This window comes from Spinacia oleracea, chromosome 1 (genome assembly GCF_020520425.1).
Source record: "Spinacia oleracea cultivar Varoflay chromosome 1, BTI_SOV_V1, whole genome shotgun sequence".
Classification (NCBI taxonomy): domain Eukaryota; kingdom Viridiplantae; phylum Streptophyta; class Magnoliopsida; order Caryophyllales; family Amaranthaceae; genus Spinacia; species Spinacia oleracea.
In genome coordinates this window covers 96,044,344-96,062,875 of record NC_079487.1, presented here as the reverse complement: position 1 = coordinate 96,062,875, position 18,532 = coordinate 96,044,344, and the positions used below count along the sequence as shown (strand labels likewise).

At 36.3% G+C, this 18,532-nt stretch overlaps 2 protein-coding genes across 2 annotated transcripts; both read left to right on the top strand.

Moving 5' to 3' along the window:
- The first annotated feature begins 9,398 nt into the window (after window positions 1-9,398).
- LOC110779367 (cytochrome P450 76AD1-like) lies at window positions 9,399-12,774 on the top strand. Its single transcript, XM_021983881.2, has 2 exons — window positions 9,399-11,316; window positions 11,983-12,774. The coding sequence occupies exons 1-2, from the start codon at window positions 10,426-10,428 to the stop codon at window positions 12,592-12,594; spliced, it is 1,503 nt and encodes a 500-aa protein (XP_021839573.1). The 5' UTR covers window positions 9,399-10,425; the 3' UTR covers window positions 12,595-12,774.
- Window positions 12,775-13,593: 819 nt separating this feature from the next.
- LOC130467891 (amino acid transporter AVT1I-like) lies at window positions 13,594-15,465 on the top strand. The gene is made up of 2 exons (XM_056836887.1): window positions 13,594-14,114; window positions 14,269-15,465. Exons 1-2 carry the CDS (start codon window positions 13,940-13,942, stop codon window positions 15,402-15,404), a joined length of 1,311 nt encoding a protein of 436 aa, XP_056692865.1. The 5' UTR covers window positions 13,594-13,939; the 3' UTR covers window positions 15,405-15,465.
- Window positions 15,466-18,532: the final 3,067 nt, after the last annotated feature.

Below are 18,532 nucleotides of genomic sequence, written 5' to 3'. Positions count from 1 at the left end.
GGTATCGCGCATAAAACCCCAGCCCCGTTTTTTTTTTTTTTTTTTTTTTAAATCTTACTTCCTCCGTTTCAAAAAGATCTTAACACTTACTATTTGCACGGACTCCGGTGCAATGATCGTTAATATATCCAATTTTGTATGGAAAAAAATTATAAAAAATTAATATTCTCAAAATGAATAACGAGACCAATCTAACAAGATCTTACATGTAACATTTTGATGTATATAATAGTGGGAATTTACGGTCAAAGTTTTCATACCTTGGACACATTTTCCAAAGCGTAAAGAACTTTCTGAAACGGAGGTAGTATATTATAAATATTTTTTTATCCAGACCGTAGAATCGAACTCCTAAACTTCATAACCAACATCGACAGGCGTTTACCATGGAAGTATATATTCAATTTGCCAGAATATCGCGAATTACAGATTGGATGCATCTGATACCCGCAACATCGGCATCATCAAATTACATTTTGTATAAAACATCGGTTACATCGAAACTCAGTCATGGTTGATTTCAACTATGGTGTTCAATCAAAAATATACACAAATGTTAATATACAAACCAAAGTCACTATTGAATGCTTAAAAGACTCGAAATAATATACCAGATCAAAAAAATTTGGAGATAAACATAAGACTTCGATTTCATCGACATTGTAGACAAAAAGTAAAACAATTTTTTAAAAAAAACTATTTGAATTTGAAATTGAAATTCAAATTGGGTTTTAAAATTTTTGGGTTGAACTGGAACCGACTAGGATCTGACTAAGCAAATATAGCCAATAAGCAAATATAGCCAATAAGGTACCGAGGTATAATGACTATACCTACCCCGGGGTAAGTGTAGGTTTAGCTCTTAATAGTGGAGAAGCTAGCACCAAAGTTGTCCATTTCCATAATTACTTCTGTATCTGGTGGCCCTCCAGTGAGATCTTGGGACAGTGTTTGCACACCACATGCTGACATGTATAATGTGAAATAACATTAAAGTTGTCCATTTTAGGTGGGGTCTGGTAACCTCGAGTGTCCGTTCACGTTTAACTTTGTTGGGTTATGTTCCCAAGACTCCAAGTCATATCGACGTCGTTATTTGTATTCAACTCGAAATCAAGCTAAAGTGGAGTCAAGTTTGGGTCAGGTTTATGTTGGGTTGGGATTAATGCCAGTAATTTCAAGTTTTAGGCAAATTTGAGTCAAATAATTATCAATTTGGATTAAAATGAAGTCATGTCATTTTAAGATTTGGGTCTAGTTCGTCAAATTTGAGTCAAATAATTATCAAGTTGGATTAAATTCAAGTCATGCCATTTTAGGATTTGGGTCTAGTTCATAAAAATTTATCGTCGGACATGAAAAGGCGTAAAAAGTATTATAGAACTTACAAAGTACTTAAGAATAATCAAATATTTTATCGGAAATTACCTTATAATTTTATTTATCTACTTTGAAACATTTACTCCATACTTTAAATGAAAATTTACAGGGACATGTGAATCGTTACTAACGCAATTACTCCTAATATTTACGCACATATAGCAGGATCCGATGCAGAAAAGTATGCAGAGTATATATCATTATATCGCTTTGGCTCGAATAGCTCACGTGTCGGCCTGACCTATTCCAGCTCTATAGAAAAAATGATGTACCATTATATTGCTCTGGAAATCAAGTGGTCCGTAATATATTAACTTTGCGCCCCAATTTACTATCGTCGGCTTGGTTATGTGATCTGATTGTTGCATAGTACTATACAATTAAGTGGTTGATATTGAAAGTTAGAAAAATATCACATGTTTTATTGCACAAGTTTTCTATACCCACTTGATCTCCCAACTCCCCCCCCCCCCCATACGGCTCCACCATCTTTATAAAAAGTTAAGTGACTTTGTGGATTGGTTACAGACTTGGTTAACGCTCTTTTCACCTCATTCTTATGGCTTACGAGATATCACTTACTTTTGTTAAAACAAAAATATACAGCTTTTGAAAAATTCAAACCAAATCATAACATACCAAAAAAAGCAAAAATAACTCACATAAAATATTTAGATCAGATCAAACCAGACCAGGCGAAGGGAAAAAAAGTTTTAAATTACTTGGCCTATGACTCTATAAGAGTACAAATCTTGGCCCAAAAAAAAGTGTCGGTAACCACAACAAGTGAATGGATTCATTTCACACGTTTTGGCTTTATTGCTAAGCCATGTTGCCACAGGGCATTTAATACTACACGTTTTCGAGTCTTAAATAACCGATCCCGTTTACTTATTATTGAACTTGGCCACACACATATTAATATTGTCCTTAAGTAGTTCCGTAAGGAGAATGTAAAGTATTCCTTTTCTGAGGGAGGTACCCTACAAGTATATTTCTAATGTTATTTCGAAAATTGAGTTAGGTTGGGTAGGATTATTTCTGGTGTCGAGTCAGGTTATGTGGAATTACCTTATAAAGTATGATGTTTGTTATACCATATTAGCACTAAGATGAGATAATCCTACTCGAATCATCCACTATAAAATTATGCAATATTAGGGATGGATTTTGATACGGATATTATAAGCATCTCAAACTTGGGATGTATTACTAAAATTTTGTCTCTAAATTAAAATTGAAATGAAATTATATATTGAGTTTCAAAAATTCCGTCTCAAATTGTAACAGATTTGCAAAAATTCCGTATCAAAATTTTGAGACGCCCTTTTTAGGGATACCCTATGTCCTCAAATCCGTCTCTAATTATCGTTTAGACAGAATCAGACTATTTATCTCTACAAAATGAATATTGTTTAGTGATCACACTCTTAAATTATACCAGGTACGCAACTCCTCTTTCATTCCCACAAACCAATACGTCATGAAAACTATCAGTGTGCCTTAATTCAATAAATTTCACAAATTTAAAAGAATGGAAGAGGGAAAAGGAGTAACTAAAGTAGAAGAGGATTTCAGGTTCTGAAATCCAAATGTGTCGTAATAATTCAATTTATATATGATTTTAAGGTAGACAATTGTAGTTAATTTATAAAATCTAATAATTATTTAATATAATGTGACTTAAAATTAATTTTACCATCTTAATATTTAAAGTACGTCAGGTGCCTGTCTTTTAAACACCAAGTAACTGACAGGCCGACTGGGGTTGCTACACTTGCTGTAGAAATGCTTTAGAATTAAATCAGTTTCGACTTAATTAAACTATATAAAGAACGTTTCTATGGAATCATCTTTGAATTGCAAGCAAGTGTTGTCTTTAATTAGGGAGCAAATGTTGAGACTTGATAATGTTAAAAGATTTGTTACTCCGTGTTTGGTAAAGAACCACATGAGTCACAAAAAAAGGTAAAGAACCACATAAACAAATACCACTCCAAAATAAGTGGTTGATTTTGAAAGTTAGAAAAATATCACATGTTTTACTGAATAAGTTTTCTATACCCACTTGATCTCCCCACTCCCCCCACATACGACCCTATTATCTACATCAAAAGTTAAGTGACTTTGTGGATTGGTTACCGACTTGGTTAGCACTTTCTTCACCCCATTCTTCTTGCTTAAGAGATATCACTTATTTTTATTAAAATAAAATTATACAGCTTTTGAAAAATTCAGACCAAATCATAACATACCAAAAAAAGCAAAAATAACTCACAAACATTTAGATCAGATTAAATCGGATCAGGCGAAGAAGAAAACAAATTTTAAATTACATGGTCTATAACTCTACAAGAGTACGAATCCTGCCCAAAAAAAAATTGTCCTTAGCCACAACAATTAATGGTTCATTTTACACGTTTTGGCTTTAGTGCGAACTGCTAAGCCAAGTTGCCAAAAGAAGATGGGCAGGATTCTTTTCAACCGGTCCCGTTTACTTCTTATTGAACTTGCCCCCACAGTCCCACACATATTAATATTTTCCTTAAGTAGTTCCGTAAGGAGAATGTAAATTATTCCTTTTTTGAGGGAGGCACCTTACAAGTATATTTCTAATGTTATTTCGAAAATTGAGTTAGGTTTAGGTAGGATTATTTCTGGTGTAAAGTCAGGTTATGTGGAACTAATTTATAAAGTATGATATTTGTTGTACCATATTAGCACTAGGATGAGATAATTCCACCCGAATCACCTTTACTATAAAATTATGCATTTTTACAGACGGATTTTGAAACGCATATTATAGGCATCTCAAACTTGGGATATATGACTAAATTTTATCTCTAAGTTAAAATTGAAATGGAATTGTGTGTTGAGTTTAAAAAATTCCGTCTCAAATTTGTACCGGATTTGCAAAAATTCCGCCTCAAGATTTTGAGACGCCCTTTTTAGGGATACCCTATTTCCTCAAATCCGTCTCTAACTATCGTTTAGACGGAATCAGACTATTTAGAAACGAAATTTCTCATCTCTATAAAATGATTATTTTTTTAGTGATCATACTCTTAAATTATACCAAGTACGCAACTCCTTCAGCCCACAAACCACATCCACCTATTTAACCAATACATCCTTATAACTACCAGTGTGCCTTATTTCAATAAACTAGTTCAGGATCCGTGTAACGCACGATTACTAATAAAATAATTTGTTGTTTTAATACTCATTATCACTCAAAAGTCATCCTTATATTTGATCGTTAGAAAAATATAGATCACAGGTGTACTATAGTTAGACGTTTAACATACGTTGTTGGGTAGTAGTAGAGTTTACTAGCTACATGCTACAATTCTACAATGAATAAAAGAGGCTATTCGACTACTTATTCTTTTGAATAAAGAAACTATAAATCTCATTGAATTTGAATATAATCATGATCATACCATTAGAAATGTTGTGTGCGACAAACATGTCGCAACAAAGTATAACCAAAGGAAATTACTCCGTGTAAGCAGCCCACTTGGATTTCTCTCTCCGTCATTTGTCATCAACTACAACAAACCAAGACAAACCTCACAAAATCACCGATTGAATAAATCAATTTCTCTCTCCTCTTGCTCCCACAACAACCACCCTCCTACTTCTCCATCATCCAATCTTCAATAAATCTGTTCCAAAAATATAAATGAATGGATGAAGAAGAACGAATTTAGAGGGACGTGTCCATTAAAGTTTCAATAGATTTGCTTCGGTGACGTCGACAATGGCGGTGTTCCTCCACTTGCTGAGTTTTCTGGGTTGAATCATCGATGGCATCGACAATGACCACCACTTGTTGGATCATTCTTAATCCTTGCTTGAAGCTCCAAAATCTAATTTGGGTATTTTTTTCAATTAAAAGGGACAATTTAATTTGGGTATTCCTCATTTGGATATGTGAAAATTGAGGAGAGAAATAAGAAAAATGAGTAAGGAGGATGATTTCAGTTTATAAATTCGGTTAAGTGCTGCAAATTTTAGTTAAATATCATTAAAATTTGATTGCTATTTTTGTTAAAATATGGGTCTTGTGTCTCATAGACATTTTGATTTCCATGGAACTCGTATAAAATTTACGAATTTGGGCACAAAAGTTGGTTTTAGTAGTATCCTAGAGTTTGTAAATTTTGCTCATTTCATCAAGATGAGCAAAAGAAAGTTTGTAAATTTTTCTCATTTCATCAAGATGAGCAAAAGGAAGTTCAAATGAGCAAAAAAAATATCAAATGAGTAAACTATATTTAAATGAGCAAAATTTTCAAATGAGCAAATTTGGTCTTGACAACGTGGATGTTCTGGATTTCTTCTCATTCTTCTAATTTTAAGGTGTTCTTATATATATATATATATATATATATATATATATATATATATCTTTGTAGAGCAATTAGAGTGTCCACATAGGATTTCCACGTCACAAAATTAAATAATAAATAAAAATAATTTCAGATAAGTGTTGAAAAATTCTGTAAAAAAATATCGGATAAAATATATCATACAAGAAATTTGTGGTTATTTTGGGATGAGTTTGGAATTGCTGATTTATATCAGTAGGAAGAACTTTCAGCATGCATGGCTTTGTTTCGGCATAACTGACGGACCAAACTTAGGACTCATGCAACTTATACTCTTCAGCAAAAGAATTTGATGCGTATGAATCTGCAATTCATAATCGAAACAGAATATTACTAGAGTTTCAGTGTTGTATTTACGATATATGCTTAAGATTTACACCGTTGTATTACTCCTTTTTCCTATGATAGAGGTATGGGTTTATCATTTCTTTTTTTAATAAGTTATAAAAAATTATTGCTTCTTAATTAATAAATTGTGTACGTATATAATTTTTCATATAATCGATTAAGATTTGATTTCGTAAAACTCTAGCTTTATAATGTGTAATATTTCATTTTATTAGGTACGAGGTTTGAATATTATGAATATGAATGCCCATGTGTTAAATATAGATATAGTCGATAATGAACAGGTGAACAACTACAGAGTAAAATAGGTTTATTATGTGTAATCCTTCAATTTTATTATATTATAAGGATAATGAACAAGTGAACAATTGCAGAGTATGAGATAAATTTTGGTAGTAGTCAACTACCATACTCTATACAGAGTATAATGCTGATAATGAACAGGTGAACAACTACGGAGTAAAATAGGTTTATTATGTGTAATCCTTCAATTTTACTATATTATAAGGATAATGAACAAGTGAACGATTGCCGAGTATGAGATAAATTTTGGTAGTAGTCAACTACCATACTCTATACGAAGTATAATGCTGATAATGAACAGGTGAACAACTACGGAGTGAAATAGGTTTATTATGTGTAATAAATTTTGGTAGTAGTCAACTACCATACTCTATACGGAGCATAATGCTAGCTAATATGCACGATTTTACCCCATAATAAAAATAACATATTATTCATTCCCTCTTTTACTATTAAATTCTCATATATAATATGAGAAAGTTACACAACTTTCACTTCGTAGATTGTTATCATTATTTTAAGTTTTTGTTTTTGATATTGTTATCATTCTTTTATGTTTACTCATTCTTCCTCGTCAGACCCTGCTCGGTTTGCTCCTCCTCAGCAGAAGGGACCTCCTTCTCAGCTTCGGGAACCTCTATGTGAGCTTCGGTGAGATCCACCATCTCCTTATCTGGACTTTTCTCCCTTTCGAGAGAAACGTCAGCAGATTCCTCCTTCTGCTCGGCCACAATAGGGACATCCGAGCCAGGAACAAGGTCGGCTTCAATCGCCTCCATCTCCTTGGTTATATCCTGGATCTCGATCCCTAAAGCAGCAGACGGCTTCAGCGGAGAGGGAATGGTATCTTCCTCAGCCAACGGTTGGTCCACGGGCGGCGGTTCCGCAACCACCACACTCTTCAACTTCTGCCCTGGCAAGGGCATGAAGTGAAGGAGATTTTTCGGAGGAGGCATGACTTCCGAAACCGCTTCCTACAGGGCAAACGCTCAAAGGTCAGTTTCAGAAAAAGAGAGAACGGACCACAAAAAGCTCCAAGTCAGAGCAAATACCTTCTCCGAGGACTGAGAAGCCTTCGCTTTCTTCGGACCCGCGGAAGGCCTCAAAAGAGTGCTGCCCTTCCTTTTGCGCTGATCCTAAGCAGAGGAGACCAAGGGTCAATAAATGTAAAAGAAGACAAAGGAAGGAACGAAGAAAAAACGTGAAGTACCCGGTTCCTAGATAAAGAGATATCTATCCGAGCCGGAGATGAAACCGAAGGAACGGCAGGCGGCACAGCGTCAGTCCCAGGACCCTAAAAAGATGGTCCAGGACCAAGACGTTAGCCGACGGCCAACCAGAAAGAAAGACAAACAAAAGACTTCGAGATATAGAAACACTCACCGGATCCGAGGTTGTCCTCAAATCAGGGAGCACAACCTTCACTGGAACAGCTTCGGGAGAAGAGGCAGAATCCCACGGATCAGCTCGAACTTCAGATATCCGAGCGACACCCGACGGAGACAGCACGTAATCCTTCAAGCGAGGATTACGAGGATTCTCTTTCCCGAACTTGTAATCAGGAGCCGAGTCGTGAATGGTCTTCAGATCCAAAGAAATGCCCAAGACCACAGGATCAACGCAGCTAAAGCCGTACTCTGCAGAAACAAAGCACAAAACAAAGTCAATAAAACGAGACAAAAAGGAGGAGGACAAACTTACTAAAGCACGGTCCCAGCCGAAAGACACCTACCCCTGTCAAAAATCCTGCTGAGACCGGCAACAGCAAGAATGTCCTCCCGCAGGATATAGTTGAGGTTCGGGAGCCAGTTGGACGGCAGTTTGTAGTTGTCCTCCCGAGCCAAAAACCACTGGAGGAGATCCACGTAGTGGTGATGGTTCCGATCCGGAGCAGCCACGCTTCGCATATCAGGATCAGGAGTCACAAACCACTTCGGAGGGCGGTAAAAATGTGGATGCTTCGGATCTGTCGGCACACGAACGAACAACCACTCCGTCTTCCAATTATGATCAGAGCTGAGGTAAGGGTAGGCCGTAATGTAGTTCGGCTCCCCCTTCCTTCGGGACCTTTTGTTGATGATGGTCCACCAACCATACCCATCCCCTTGGAAGCGTGGTTGAAAGACAGATCGTGCAGATCCCGAAACACGGCAACAGAACAGGGAAAGTTAATAAAATCGCACACCCATCTAAATCCGATGATGTGCCTCATAGATTTGGGGGTAAGTTGGGCCAAACTGATGTTGTACGACACCAGGAGCTCGGAAATGAAGGGATCCAAAGGAAAGCGGAGACCGTTCTCCAAATGATGAGTATACACAGAGATAAACCCCCTCGGCGGATGAGTCACCCGAGGACGCTCCTGGTCGGGAAGCTCGCACCAGTACCCCAAGGCGTGCTGGATTCCGTATAACTCTTCGGCCCTCCGATGGTAGTTCCCCAGCTTCGCCTCCACCAACCAGTCACCACTGGCCGATTTTTCCAAAGGACCATCGATCTTAGTGGTCTCATGCAGAATCGGGGCATACTTGCCCTGCGGATCAGCTTCAGTCCAATGAACTGGAAACTCAGGGTAAGAGCGGCGCACACCCGAAGAACCAGCTTTCTTACCAGAAGTTGCGCGTTCAGACACGCTAGACCCGCCAACAACATCATCTTTGGAAGCATCCCAACCAGTCGAATGCCTCTCCACCGGCCTCTCCGAAGGCCGACCCCTCGAAGTTTTCGGTAACCTTCCCGAAGGCACGTTCTCCCTCTCACTAGAGGAGCCAACGACGAACTTGCTTTTCCCCCTATTCTTTGCCATGGCCGCGAATTCTCGGTCTAGGGTTGAGATTGAGGGGTAGAAGGAAAAACGAAGAAAAAGAGGAGAATTCAAAAACAAATTACCTTTTTCCGAAGCGGAATTCGCCGATAAAACGAACAACACAAGTTCCCGAAGTCTAAAGTTGGCCGAATTTCGTAGATCTGAAGAAACAAATTGCACTGCGATCGCCGGAATTTAGAGAGAGAATGGGTTTGAAAGAAGGAGTAAAAAGTTCGAAAAGAGCAAAGCACCCCGTATTTATAGAAAAGAAAAGGGGCGCATCAACTTCCTCAACCCACGATCTCCACGACACAATACAACTCCCAACACTTGTCATCAACGCAAATCATCCCTTTTCAAAAAAGAGAGGGAACTTTCGGACTTCTGACAGCTGGAAACCCACCCATTTAATTCTAAATGGACCGGGTCTGGGGGGCATGTTGTTTGGGCTCCCAATTGATTCTCAATTGGGCCACTAAGTCCAAAGCCCAATGGCTCTAAACAACAGCATCAAACCTACCAATGGCTATTCAGCCATCCATTAAGGCCCAAGGCCCAATAGCAATAAATGACCTATGGGCATTTATTATGCAAACACTATAAATAGGCCGCCAAGGCTCACACCTCAAGGTACGTCCAATTTATCGCCTTAAGACTACTCTTCTAGGGAACTTCTCTCTAGAATCCGAGCATCGTTCTTACTTAGGCATCGGAGGGGCTTTCCTCGGAAACACCCCCGAGGCTAGTGACTTTGCTCTTGTGTAGGTGAATTCGGACTCTACTCATTCAAACAATCAAGATCTTCAACACATACAAAAGGGCCTTCATTCGAAGCCCATTGTTTCCATATTTACAACACCGGAACACGTTGTATTTTGTACTCATATGATTAGCTTTTGTATTATTAAAATTAGGTCCACTACAACGTGTTTCATGTATCAAGTAGTGAACAAAGAAATTTCTTGCTGTAAATCTAGATTTTTTTTATTATTTTGGTATACTACATGTGGAGAATATGCGAATATTTTATATTATTTGAAAACTTTTTAAAATATTTCAATAGTTTCACTCAATTGAGGTGTATAAATAGTGGGTTAAAGCATGCATGAAATCATATAACAATAACTAAATTAAAGGTTCTCTATACATATTTTCTCACACTTCATATTTTGGCCTTTAAGCATTTTATCAACCATGGAAAACACAACACTTGCATTAATACTTCCCATTTTATTTATTTGTTTTCACCTGATTCATTCATTCATTTGCCAGTCTCGAAAGTCCAGCAAACTCCCACCGGGGCCGAAAAGAATGCCAATTTTTGGCAATATTTTCGACCTTGGAGAAAAACCTCATCGTTCATTTGCGAATCTTGCTAAGATTCACGGGCCTTTGGTGAGCCTTAAGTTAGGAAGCATCACAACTATTGTTGTGTCTTCTGCTGAAGTTGCCAAAGAAATGTTCCTTAAAAATGACCAGTTATTATCAAATCGAACAATTCCTGATTCGGTTAGGGCAGGAGACCATGACAAACTCTCCATGTCATGGTTGCCTGTGTCAGCCAAATGGAGGAATCTTAGAAAGATTTCCGCCGTTCAATTGCTCTCTAATCAGCGACTTGACGCTAGTCAAGCCCAAAGACAAGCCAAGGTCAAACAACTTCTTGCATACGTGCAAGATTGTTCTAAGAAAGGGCAACCGGTTGACATTGGGAGAGCCGCATTTACCACCTCACTAAATTTGTTATCAAACACATTTTTCTCAGTTGAATTAGCGAGCCATGAGTCTAGTGTCTCCCAAGAGTTCAAGCAACTCATGTGGAATATGATGGAGGAAATTGGCAGACCAAATTATGCTGACTATTTCCCCATTCTTGGCTACGTTGATCCTTTTGGTATAAGGCGTCGTTTGGCTGCTTATTTTGATCAACTCATAGTTGTTTTCCAAGACATTATTCGTGAAAGGCAGAAAGTTCGATCAACAAATGGTTCAAATGCTAAACAAACAAATGACATTCTAGACACACTTCTCAACCTCCACGGAGAGAATGAGTTGAGTATGGGAGAAATCAATCATCTTCTTGCGGTAAGTAATGTTGCTTCAATTTCCATCAACATTGACCTTATGTTCTAGGACTAAATATGATGCTTGAAAATTTTAAAACAAATTGCATCTTTTCTAGTTATTATAACTTAACTAATAATTCCCCTCAACAAAATAAATACATAAATAAAATAACTAATGTAGCCCAATATTTTACGTAGTACGTCTATCTGTTAGAGTATGAGATATTCATAATAACTGAAAATATATTTTGTGATATATTTTTCCATATTGATAATATATTTAGGTTTATATATGTTAGGATATGATTTGCTAAAAATATTGAAATGATGTAGTAAATCATATATGTATTATTTTATTGTTTTATATCACATTTATAAAGAACCACCTACGACATCGAAAATTTAATCAAAGTTCAATGTTTATATTTTAAACACTACAAGAAAACGGTGTTATTCCGACCGCAAAGTAATCGGTAAAGTAGATTTTTTGGTCGCAAAAATTTTTAGGTTGTCTGTGATATACTGGTCAGAGTTTGGCCGAATTTCGACTAAAAAGTAGTCGGTAAAAATTACCTACTACTAGACGGTAAAATAATTGATTAATGAATTAGCTTCCGTTTCCTTCAAAAATATATATATTAAAATAATTAACCATAATAACAATTTGCACCCAATATAATGGCAGGATATTTTCAACGCTGGAACAGATACAACCGCAAGCACTTTAGAGTGGGCGATGACAGAGTTAGTAAAAAACCCGAATATGATGGGAAGAGTTCAAAACGAAATTGAACAAGCTCTTGGAAGAGATTGTTCCAGCATTCAAGAATCCGACATATTAAAACTACCTTACTTACAAGCAATTATCAAAGAAACATTACGTTTGCACCCTCCCACAGTGTTTCTCCTCCCTCGAAAGGCAGACACCGACGTAGAGCTTAATGGCTATCTTGTGCCAAAAAATGCACAAGTTCTTGTCAATCTTTGGGCTATTGGTCGCGATCCAAAGGTGTGGGAGAACCCGGAAGTATTTTTGCCGGAACGGTTCTTAAATTCTGAAATTGATGTGAAAGGACGAGATTTTGAGCTTTTACCTTTTGGAGCTGGTAGAAGGATTTGCCCTGGACTGACATTGGCATATAGAATGTTGAACTTGATGTTGGCTACACTTGTTAACAACTACGATTGGAAACTTGAAGATGGAATGAATCCTGAAAATTTAGATATGGATGAAAAGTTTGGGATTACGTTGCAGAAGGTTAATCCCCTTCGAGCTATCCCAATCCCAAGGAATTAATTACTTAGTCGCACGACAACATCGAGTCGCTTCTTATAAGAATAAACCTAGTATTTTTGTTCTAATGTTTTTATGTAATTCTTTTCCCTAAAAGAGTACGTAGTACTTTGAATTGTTTCACCGATATTGATAATTATTGTAAGCGACTTATTATATATGAATTACTTTTAATAAATATTATTTATCCCGTAAAAATATTGAAAACTTTATACTAAAAATATAAATGTCAATAAAAAAAATGTGTGGAGAATAACATGAGGTTTAGGCTCACGTGAGAAGGCTTGTTAAAATGAGAACGGTGAGAAGCAATAAGGACCGTTTGATTAAAAAGATGGGTGGCCGCGATTATACAACATTAACGCCAACTTCCGCACTTTCTCTACTAAACCCAAACAAAGGCTCCACGTCATTCACATTTTTTTCTCCCCTCTAGTCCCTCTCCTTCTTCCCTGTACTTCTACTGGAGCTCTTTGATAATGGCCCCCCAACATTTAACATTTTTTTCACATCTACAATATCAGCCATGCAATGTGGCAGTAAATGTTCCAATTATGTTCCCCCATCCCTTACTCCTACTGACGTAATAATTTTCACCCTCTCCTCCAAGTGAATCCCCACCTTTGAAATTTCAAACACAATTCTTCCTCTAACTTTTCAACCGTTTCATCTACCCTGCAAATGCATCAATTGTGTGTGAATACATCAACTGTGTATTAGAGATACAATGGTCATATATTACTGATACATCACATCAGTATAATAGATACAATGGCTCATCAGTACATCTCAATTACATTAATTGATGTATCTGTATACATCAATGATGTGAAACAGATACATCAATAATGTAATAGAGATGTATCAATGATGATCTAAACCAGACTACCAATAGTCCTCCATTGCAATTTGCATCAATTAACTCATATACGGTATAACACACTAGTCATCTTACTTACTCCCTCAGTCCCTTAATACTCGCACCACTTTCCTTTTCGGGCCGTCCCTTAATATTTGCACCGCTTCTATAAATGGAAATTTATACCAATATTATATTATTTCTCACACTTACTTACTAACCCCACCTACACACTCCGTATATTTAATTATAGACTTTACAGTGTGAATATGTAATGTGGCCAAGTGGGAAGTATGTACCACTTGGTATGTATGTAGTACTCCGTAGGTGAAGAAATAAAGACCATTTTAGTAACTCTATTTTTGTTTTATTTATTTATTTGACATTGGGTGAAAAACTCTATTTTTTAGTTGAGCATAAAACAGATGGATATGAAAAATCACTATAAATAGTCTTAACTCTGGTCCTCATATTAAGTTAAGGATAATTATGGGAAGAATGGACGGTGAATACGGGAGCCGCATATCCTGTCTTGCGCAACCACTTGTGGAGGAGTTGGAGGCGGCGAAAGAGACGGCGGCCAAGGACAACAATCAGTCGTCCCTTGAAGAATCCAACACCTCTTTCTTCAAAACTCTATTCAACTGTGCCAACACTATCTTAGGTACGGATTCTAGCTTGTTTGAATAATAAAATTAATGAATTAGGGGTTTGTTTACTACTACGTACTACGTACGTACGAATATATTACGATAGTAGAGTTTGATGCTCAAATTATAATGTATGGAAATTGATAGTATTACAATGTGTGGTTTCAGGAAATGGAGTTTTGATAGTTCCATACGCCTTAGCAGCCGGAGGTTGGTGGAGCTTAGGCTTGCTTTTCACTATATCCGCAGCAGCAACCTACACAAGCTTGCTAGTGAAGCGATGTATGGAAGTGGATCCAAGGATCAAAAGTTATACACACATAGGGGAGTATGCTTTTGGTGAAATTGGTAAAATAATTGTATCCATTATTCTATATACAGATCTTTACATGGTCACTACAGGTTTCTTGATCTTAGAAGGTGATAATCTAAACAATCTATTTCCAAAGTTATCACTCGGAATCCCGATTGATGGGAAATCAAGCTTCATAATACTCGTCGCTCTAGTTCTTCTCCCGATTGTTTTGTTTGATAACCTCAGTATTTTGGCTTACATCTCAGCCACTGGCGTTTTCGCTTCTATTTTGATACTTGTGTCTGTTGTATGGGTTGGAGTTTTTGACGGTGTTGGATTCCATCATGTTGAAGATTCTGGCTTTTTCAAGTGGAAAGGAATACCAACTGCTATTAGCTTATACATGTTATGTTATAGTTCGCATCCTGTTTTTCCTGCTTTATACACCTCTATGCAGAAAAAACATGATTTCTCCAAGGTTTTACTCATCTGCTTTACACTCTCCACATTCATTTATGTCTCCATGGCAGTTCTTGGGTACTTAATGTTCGGGTCAAGTGTCGAATCACAAATAACTCTGAACCTTCCAACGGATAAAGTGAGCTCACAAATCGCAATCTACACCACATTGATCACCCCAATAGCAAAATATGCACTGATATTGAAACCAATAGTCATTTCTACAGAAGGTTGGTTTTCAAATGAATATCAGAATAGTAAGTGTTTTAAGGTTACAATTCGAATAGTGTTGTTGGCTTCACAAGTTGTTATAGCATTGGCATTACCGTACTTTGGATATTTCATGTCATTGACCGGAGCACTGTTGTGTTCAACGGCATCGCTTACAATGCCATGCTTGTGTTACTTGAAGATTACAAGCACCAATAATTCTCGTCCGGGATTCATCCAACAGTTGCTCATTTGGTGCATTGTATTCTTAAGTATTGCCATACTGATTTTTGGCACATACACCTCACTAGTTGATATATTGGCGGAAATCACGCATTAATTAATTCTTCACCTCTTTAAATAATTATGATTCTTTTTAATACAATGTTTTTTCTATGTTAGCCGTACTTTTCCATTTCATTTAAATTAGGTTTCGATTGTTGTTTATACGATGGTCTTACGCTAGAGGCTAGAGCTCATCTAGTATGTTTCGGCCTTATTCACACACTTAACCTACGTGCGATTTGTCTTTTTGCCGATTGTCCTTTCAAAACCAAATCGATCCACAAATAATTAAAAAATATGCATGTTTATACTCTTTTCGTTCCATATTGTTCCTCAATTTTTCCATTATGTGCCTTCTCCAGTACAATACTTTGATAGGTATTAGTTTAAATACACATTACTAAAAAATTAATATACTCCCTCCGTCCCTTAATACTCGCCTCATTTCTATAAATGACATACTTTTACTAATATTATATCATTTCTCACTTAACCATGGACTCACGTATATTCATTACTTCTTAAAAAGAACATTAAAAAATTCAACCTCTATCCACCCCCACCCCATCTCCACCCCTTTATTTGACACATTTATTACTAACTATATTTAAAAAAATAATCCATTATCTACTACCACCGAATAAATTAATAAGTCAATTAAATTGTCTAAAATTATGTGCCGGTCAAACCAAGGCGAGTATTAAGGAACGGAGGGAGTATATTTCGTGTCAGAGATTGATTTGGTCATCTCAAAATATTTAAGCGGAAAACATTTACTCCAAGGTTGGGTAATAATCGGGTTAAGGTGGTTGTCTGGTCAGGTGTGAATCGGGTTCAAATCATTGCCTGGTAGGGTCATTCAGTTATCGATCATCTTTCGGCTGGGTATCGGGTACGGGTTTAGGCCATACAACATCGGGTAAAAATCGGTTATCGGTTTTGTCGGGTCGGGTACATGTTAGGTTACATGTTACCTATTTTAACAAATTTTAGGGTCATGGTTGATTACAAATTTACAGGTTCAATAGGTTCAGGTCGGATTTTCAGATCGAGTTAGTTTTTGACGCTCTAAGAAACTAGACCAAGAATTACTTACAAAAGAAGAATTGAACCAAAGTGTCTTACACACTTGAAACGTTGTGCCTTAATAGTGGGAGTCCATATAATTACCGTGGGTAGATACAATCCGCATACCCTACAATGGGATGTTGACCTGTTTCAAGTTTTAGCCTAAGGGGGGAAAAAATTACACAATACCGCCATTGTGAACTGCTTAAGCGGGATATATTCTACCTCACTAAAACTCCCCCAAAAATTATGCCGCCCAAATTTTCCATAAAAAAAAAAAAAAAAAAATTGTTCGACTTGTCTCCTAAACCTCCATTGCAACCATTTCTTGTTATAAGACAAGTCTTTGGTCCTCTTCTTAAGATGTTAATTTTTTTTCCACCAAACATTCTGTAAATCGATAAACACAGATTTAATTTGTAAATAGTTTATGGTTTAGTTATTGCCTATTGATTTAAATAATTTCATATTAAACTTAGGTTTAACTTCTAAAAAGTTTCATAGTAAACACAATTTAAATGGATGATGAAACGAATTAGTAGTCATTGATGATGATGATGGTGGAGTTAACAATGTAGGGCTTAATCAATTTAACGTAATTAGCTTTTGGACCGTTCTACGCACGGGCTATATTTTAGGAAACTCGATCATTTAAAAAAAATGGTAAATTAACATACCAAAATGATAAAGGTATAAATGTATAATACTTCACTAAAAACTTTCACTAATAATTTTGATACATAGACATACTAAAATTTCCTAAATATATTGGGTGGAAGCATTACTTTTATGGAATATATTATGAGCTCCCCAAGACCACAAATACATTCTTAGTTTAGGAGAATACGGAATATCTTTTTATCCAAGGGGTTAAAAGAAATGAGAATAAGAGAAATATGCTAGTACGGAGTAACTAAGTTAAGCATATGTATTCTTTGATTAAACCAAAGAAATCAACAAATCTTCAATATGCTAAGAAATTCACCATTGTTGTTTGTTGGATTAAAAACTATGTTTCAGTTGCCAAGTATACATGAAGTTTCGCACCCTGTCATTTGCATCACAATCAAGAAAAATACCCAAAAAGAAAATGACCTAAGAATTAAGAGTTGGGATCAAGAATGACATGGATATGTCAAAATACTGGAAAATATCAAAGACTAAACCATTTTTTTAAAACTCAAAAATTATGCTTATAGAGTTGGGGGTGTGGTAGTAGTAGATGTCATACAGATTTCAAAACAAAAATGCATCCATGTTTGTCGGTTTTTAAGTCGTTTGTAAAAGAACTTGAAATATGATGACGCTTGAGGTAAGTCAGGCAACGGGATGCAAAGAAGATGCACCGTTGATTTAAATGGGTTAAAAAAAATGAATATAATGATAGCTTTAACTAATACCAACCTCATTAGAAGAAATATTTTTCCAAAAAACAATGGGGTGGACATGAATTAGAAGTTCATAACATAATTTTAACTTCCACCCACTTATAGAAAAATAATAAAATTCTTCAAAATGAAGAAATTTAGCAAAATAAGTCAGGGAGGAATATCGGTCTATAAAAAATTGTAAACACATAGGTTTAATAAATAGTCAAATTCATTAACCAGAGAATTATAACTATCTGAAACGTTTCTCATTCTTGATTCACCATAACCGCCAATATATTAATCAATGTCTCTAATTAAATTGTTCTAAACGGTGGTAAACTAAAATTGGAAAGGGAAAGAAGAAATGTTGAGGTGACTAATTATGTTTTAAATGAAGAATTGATTATGTATTCTTGGCCACATGTCTTCTAAGTGTTCATGATTATGTGTCCGCCACGTGTCTTCAAAATGGTGTTGCTTACGTGTCGTAAAAAGGAAGTTGGTTTTCTTTTTTAAATACTAGGTATCGCGCATAAAACCCCAGCCCCGTTTTTTTTTTTTTTTTTTTTAAATCTTACTTCCTCCGTTTCAAAAAGATCTTAACACTTACTATTTGCACGGACTCCGGTGCAATGATCGTTAATATATCCAATTTTGTATGGAAAAAAATTATAAAAAATTAATATTCTCAAAATGAATAACGAGACCAATCTAACAAGATCTTACATGTAACATTTTGATGTAT

What these genes read in the sequence shown, in the direction of transcription:
- LOC130467891 (XM_056836887.1), top strand. Translation starts at nt 13,940, where the DNA reads ATGGGAAGAATGGACGGTGAATACGGGAGCCGCATATCCTGTCTTGCG. An exon ending in CTGTGCCAACACTATCTTAG is followed by an intron (nt 14,115 to 14,268) that starts GTACGGATTCTA and finishes GTGTGGTTTCAG; the next exon opens with GAAATGGAGTTTTGATAGTT.
- LOC110779367 (XM_021983881.2), top strand. Translation starts at nt 10,426, where the DNA reads ATGGAAAACACAACACTTGCATTAATACTTCCCATTTTATTTATTTGT. An exon ending in AAATCAATCATCTTCTTGCG is followed by an intron (nt 11,317 to 11,982) that starts GTAAGTAATGTT and finishes ATATAATGGCAG; the next exon opens with GATATTTTCAACGCTGGAAC.